The sequence below is a fragment of the Eurypyga helias genome, unplaced genomic scaffold (genome assembly GCF_000690775.1).
Source record: "Eurypyga helias isolate BGI_N326 unplaced genomic scaffold, ASM69077v1 scaffold32569, whole genome shotgun sequence".
NCBI classification, from domain to species: domain Eukaryota; kingdom Metazoa; phylum Chordata; class Aves; order Eurypygiformes; family Eurypygidae; genus Eurypyga; species Eurypyga helias.
In genome coordinates, this window is record NW_010274453.1 from 4,257 (window position 1) to 10,981 (window position 6,725).

At 39.4% G+C, this 6,725-nt stretch overlaps 1 protein-coding gene across 1 annotated transcript in view; it reads right to left on the minus strand.

Annotated features, from left to right (window-relative positions):
- LOC104515734 (gametogenetin-binding protein 2-like) overlaps nucleotides 1-4,234 on the minus strand; it is a gene marked incomplete at its 3' end in the record, with an annotated part of 7,846 nt that extends 3,612 nt beyond the window's left edge. Inside the window, exons 1-3 of the mRNA XM_010159821.1 lie at nucleotides 4,229-4,234; nucleotides 2,972-3,052; nucleotides 656-909 (exon numbers count right to left, since the gene is read on the minus strand). Of these exons, the coding sequence (XP_010158123.1) occupies nucleotides 656-909; nucleotides 2,972-3,052; nucleotides 4,229-4,234 (341 nt within the window). The remainder of the gene's footprint in view (nucleotides 1-655; nucleotides 910-2,971; nucleotides 3,053-4,228) is intronic.
- Nucleotides 4,235-6,725: the final 2,491 nt, after the last annotated feature.

Sequence of the window (6,725 nt, forward strand, 5' to 3'; positions counted from 1 at the left end):
AAGGTAAGGGAACCACCAGACCACTCTGTCAAGCTACACTGCCTCACTCTCCAAATCTCAGTATCCCCAGCTCTGCACTAACCATTCCTATTGCTCACTGGCTTGCTAAATGGAGCAAGAAGTAGAATCAGCTGAATCCATACGGAAGGTAAAGGCACACTTCGGCAAGCAGTCACTGTTTGATCCACTGACAGCTAAGAAACAAATGGCACCGAGGCTATTGATTGTGCTAGCCAAACCCAGAAGGTTTCACTTTCTCAGTGTTACCTTTCGACTCAAGAGCAGAACGTTTCTTGGGAGGCAGACAAATAAATTTTTAAAAAGTTATTTTTTACATGCAAAGTAGAGGGGCTCTTCCAGAAATCAAAAACCCCACAGTACCTATTTCAGATTAATGACTAAACACTTTAATATTGGTATCTTTCAACTGCAATCATGGCATTGCCACTGATGATGTGAAAGATTAGGTCTTTGGGATTTGTTTTTTCCCAGTTTAGGGAATAACTAGTTTAACATAGCTGTGACAACAGTGTTCTCTAAGACTCAAACCTTCGACAACTTGAGTATCACCAAGAAAACTGCAAATTCAAATGCACAGAAGCCGTTTTTCCTTTTCCCCAGGTAAGAATAATCCGAGCAGTTCCAAGACACTTACCCGTGCACATAAAACAGCGTGTAAAGCTTCTTTGCATCAGTCATACAGCTTCGAGTTACAGAAAGAACCCCATTGGGCCCTACTGTTAGGGGCTCAAGTGCTGGGTTTCCAGACTCAACAAGCTGAGAAAACAGACGTTCCACACTACGACGACAGCCAACACACGGGACCAGCTGAGAAAGTGCACTCAAAACTTCACGCGATGTCACCATCATTGCAATATTTAGATCCTGCTGTTTAAGCATGCTATGTCTCTAAAAAAGAGTAAGACATGAAATAATTTTTTTAAAAACCTCACATCTTAAACTGCTCAAGAATCTTTTGCCTTCAACAGCATTTCCTTATCAAAATATTTTGTGGAAACTGCATGCACTGCTCAGAGTTTCAGGTCACTGTCTTACTGCAGATCATTTAAAATACACACTGTATGAACAAAACCACACTTGCTAAGATCATAGGAGCAATTCTACTTCAAGCCTTACAGCCTACCCCCTGGAAGGACGCTAATGCTTTTCTTCTCTTGTTCCCTACTTCTACCACTCTAATCAGCAAATGCTACTCCCAACATGGCACACCTCTCCCTGTCTTTATCAGGGAGCCCTTTTTTCTCCACCTCGGCACAGAAATTTTCATGAAGGGTCTCACATCCAACTCTGCAAGTTCTCATTTTCTACTCACACTCATTTTATCTTTGGCACATAGAAACAAAATTCCTGGATGCTTACTGGCATATATGGAAATCTCATTTACAACAAACTTGTGCTGTTCAGACCAAGACAATTTAGCAGTATTTTTCCTGGAAGGCTAAAGGTCATTTCACATTACAGTTCTAATACCTGAAGTTTCAAAAAACACACATTACTATCCAGAGTGAAACACTTCACTTCAGTGGCGAACACTTAATGTGTGCTAATAATAGAACCTTAAAGAGAACACCTTCTAATATTTATTATGCAAATAAACAATTTTAGGAGCTTCTGCTGTTCCTCTGTCAAACACCTCCAGGCATACAGACACAAAAAGCCCATACTCTTCTGTTTCTTCTTCTAACTGCAAAATTACTGGCTTGGACTTCATCAACACTGAACTGCCACTAATGCAGCTAGAGAAGAGTTCCTTCCTCACACACCAATCAAGGCATCTACACCGAGATTATCAGCACTACTGGCTCTTTCCAACATAATCTGTTAACATGGAGTCCTGTCAACATATTAACTGTCATTTTCCCCTGGTTATATAAAGGACAGCTTTGTAAGCATAGTTGTATCTATAGGAGGACTATTTTGCCACGATAGCATCTGCTGTATTACTGTTGTATCACAGCACTGAAATACTCCACCTGTAGAAAAGATATGTCACAACTTCTGGGGAGACAAAGAAAAGACCATACAACATAGTGAAACTAAGCAAATCGCATAGAACGTGTTAATACGTTAATTGAAAAAAGTATTTTCAGCTGATTTTAAGTAATACATGTTATGAACAGTAAAGCTATCAGATAATATTTAAGGTTTGTGCTCTCAAAGGCAGGCACATTAAATAATCTGACAAGTGATATCACTGCAATAATCCTCTTTCCTTTAATTAATAATACTAGTTATGTCAACAGCACCAACGAGCTACTTTCCCAACACAGCTATGCTTTATATACAGCATGTGTCTGAACTGCTGCTGTCAAACCACACTTGAGCTGTCTGAGCTGCACATCAGCACACTGGCCTCTTCCTTCAGACATCAAGTGGCACAATATTTTATATGCTAGAAGTGCCACGGTTATTTGCCAGTGTTAGCAGATAAATTTCTATAACTAAAGCTTCAGGGACACCTCACAACTGTCTCTCACTATTCAACTCTATATAAGCTAAGCTGTCTATATAAGCTAAGCTGGCCCATTAATTCCATCTTGGCATGGTACTAACCGTAAGAACTCTTATCTATTGAACAATGCACACTTCCACTTGAAAAACAGTTAAAAAGTACTTAAAAAGGAATAAAAATCTAAATGTACTTAGAAATGGTAGTTTCCATTAGGTATAAAGTGGCAGTGACCAGAAATTCACTGCTATTACAAGTTTCCAGTTCTAACTAGATAGGCAGCACTTGCTGCCTGACAAGACAACAGTGTCGAAATGCTGTTGAATATAGACAATGACTGCACCCGCTGCACCTTGGTACCAAGAGGTAACTGCATATAGGTGCTGACACATCATTCAGGTCATTCCAGGAGCGACCACCTCCTAGAGAAGCAAAAGCACAAACCTAGGGAAAGCAAGATCTGATACATCGCCTTCTTCAAAGGCAGAAGGATGTATTTACCTGAATGAACTGTTTTAATTGTGCACTGTTATTCTGATGTCCATCAAGGTTTAGCACGTTATCAGGAAATTCCATCACCATCTATACAAGAGAAAAAAAAAGCTTTCATAAAAAAAGTCAAACACAGAGCATTAGATTATTTTGCTTTCTCGGGGGAAATAAATTATGGCTTTCAGTATTTCTATTACACTATCTGCATGACTTGAGACCCTGTTTCAGTTTAAAATAAACCCTGCACTTCAACACACCAAGAACCAAATTGATCCAACAGCCTAACTCAATTTATAAAGCTATGAAAAAACAGTCACAACAGTTTAATGACTAAGTCAACTCCTTCAAAGGCTAATTTAAAACCATATTAACCCAACAAGGTACTCCAAAGTATACTTCGTTTTGTATGATTGCAGCTGCAACTCTCAAGAGGCTCAAAGTAAAATGTTAAACCTACAGAACAATGTGATAACTTGTAAGTAATTAATAATATCTCTTTTCCAATTACAGAGCAACAAAGAGGGCTATTTCTTTGAGAAGGGTGGATGGGGGAATCAGTAAAATAGTTTTTATTCAATAGTTTTTATTTTTTTAGTCAAAAACTCAACTTTACAACCATGGAGAAAAATGAAGCCAACTAAAAAAAAAAAAAAGTAAAGACTGGCTTAGTTGGTCTTAGTTGTCCAAATTGAGAAATACAGAATTTAATCAATATGAATACCTGAAAGTTCACTTTAAAATCTGAAAGACAAAAATCACAAGTTTGGTTAATAACTAACACCTATCAACACCAAACGAAATTGTTTGATTCTTCCTTTTTCCTCTCCGCACCTTCCCTCAACTGTCTTGTAAAGACAGAATTCCCTGCTGTCTTCATAACTGCTGACACTACCTCCAGAGAACTCCTACATTTACTTTTACAAGATACTCAACATCACTCCAAAATAAACATCTATTCTCTAAGGCCAGAAAGCATGGCAGTATTTTGCTTTCACATGTGCTGGAATTGGAACATTAGCACAGCTGCCTTTGTGCAGGACAGGGCCACAGCCTGCTAAATCTGAGCTCTCCTGCATTTCTTCTCCAGTTGCCCTTGCCCCTGACCCTTGCACATTAAGCAGCAGCACAAGTTTGTGCTGCAGAAACACAGGTTTCCTACATTGCTAAATTGGTGTTTGTGTGGGGAACGAGCTACACACAAAAGTAAAAGTTCCATCTGCTAATAACAGAGAGAAGAGATAAATCTGCCTATTTTTTCCCCCTCACCTTCATCCCCCACTACCAGACACCACCCTTAGGTGTTTTGTACAACAGAGTGAAACTATCAAAGACTAAATTCATTCATGTGTCTGATGAGATTTTATTAAGTGGTTCAACATCAACCACCATCACACCCTGAACTGGAAGAAAAAATTCCATAATACCACATCAAATGGAATGCCTTCTAGAAGTCATAAAAGCTTCTTAAGAAATTAAAGGGGTTAAATATTTAAGCTTCCTTTAATTTCTAGTTGAGCCATAAGAAACAGAAAAGTGTGTTAGCGAACAATTCCTTTAGAGGAGCAGTATCCCACTGCACCTCAACAGCTTTCTATGCTACTACAAAGCAATGGTACAAGATTAAGAGCATTACAGGCCACTTGTTCCCTAATTTGCAATCACTGAATCACTATTTTTAGATTTAAGGCACAGATTAAACCTTCCAGCTGACTGACAGAAATCAACACCACTATTTTTTTTTTTAAAGATAATGCTGCAGTTGTAAAATTAATTGTGTTTCAAAGACAACTGCATGTCTTGCCACAGATGTCATGAAGAATTTGGAACACAAATTACATAAGACTGAGACAAGGAAACTAAGAGTTCATTCACTTGCTTCTGGAGATTTATTTAATGAAACCCTCAAGAAACCACCTAGAAATCTGAGTACTCAGTAACAACAGTAACAGAATGGTGGGGGGAGGGGTGGGAGGACCCAAGGTAAGGTTTCTTCATGGTGAGGATGACTTGCACTTGCATAAATGCCTTTCATCCAGACGGACACAAAACTGATTTACAGCTATAGGACACTCTTCAACCATGAGTTTGTCTCCGTTGTAAGCAGAAGGACAGCAACAACAGAGTGCAATCGCACAAAGTTTACGCCTGGCGTTAAATTCTGGAACTAAACCACAAGAGGAATTTTAGGTCACTTGAAGCCATCTACCTGATGCTCAGTATAACTGAATTTCCACTCTCTCAACCTATTAAACACCACAAAGGTAACAAGAGCATAGTAAGTCTTCGACGTGACACCATCTAATGAGTAATTTTCACTAAGGAGTCTGGGGCAGGGAGGAGGAGGAAAGCGCAAAACCTAAGATCTTAAAACTACATGGGGAATGTAGGGGCGAAATAATTTTAAAGGCATGGCCAAGACATCAAAAAAACCCAAAACTTATGTTATTCCTACACAGTGCTGTGTCTTCGAGGTAATCAAGCACTCTAGGAGAACTAGATACTGCTTTGGACAACTTATGGGGAAACTCTGCCTCACGTGTGAACACAGTTAACCAGACTGTGTAAAGCCAGAAAACAGTGATGATAGCTGGCTAATTAATAACATGCCATCATTTAAAATGATCAAAACTAATATACGGCAAAGACTCTTTCTTCAAACTTCGCAAACCCAGATGGGACTGAGATAAGCAAGATAAATAAGATTGAGGTAACAGTGGGATTATTGTGGACTTCAGGACTGTCTGAAGATACACAACTGTTTTGCTTTGGAAGATGGAAGAAACGGCGTTACAAAGCTGATCAAGTTTGTCAGATTTGTGTCAGCTTTCTCCCATACTCAAACATGACATTAGGAATTTAAAGCACATACATTTAACACCATTTAAAGTAACAGCTGTTACTGTCACACCACTGACAGCAACAGCAATCAAAGATGAATAATTAAGATACCCAATTACACTATTTAAGTCCGATTTTCTTTTTAACCCAACATTTTCACACCTTAATAATTACAAGAAATGACAACTAGCTAGTAAGAGATTCCCCCCCCCCCAACAACATTTTCACACCTTAATAATTAAAAGAAATGACAACTGGCTAGTAAGAGATTTCCCCCCCCCCCTATTTGCTCTGTGTTCACCTACAATACAATTTCTGAGCCTGTCTCTAGGCACTTGAGGAAGAGTGACTCGAGAGCCTCCAAGCTACATTTAGTTCATTTTTCCACTGAATCTTCTGGAAATGACAGAACTCCCATGTTTTTTGATCCAGAATAATACACGGAAATTGAAACTCTGTCAGATTTGTTGTTGCAGATACAGTTGCACATTATTACACACCTGATCGCCCTTACTTTAAGCCAAAGCTATCAAAAATACCTTTGGCATTTTCTTGCCTATTTAAAGGCATGATTAGTAATTACCTAGTCATGAACCCGGGGTTTAACGTTAACATGGCTCCCTTCCTTATTAACTGAAAAATGGCTTTGCTCCACATTTGGGCTTGGGCATCTAGACAAGCTTGCCACTTGAGAATAAGTTACGTACAGGCCCCAGTACAGCAATAACTTTCTTATTATGCGGTTTGCATGTTTTTAGAGCTGGGAATCAGATAAAGAAGTTGCCACATCAAGTGCTGTTAACCCGAAGCGTTGCAAAGTCCCCAAGATTAAGGCTGCAGGAGCCAAGGAGGAGCCTAGCAGGCCCGTCGAGGGAAAAGGCCTCGCCTGGGAATTGCAACACCCCGCCCGCACACGCTGCGAGCG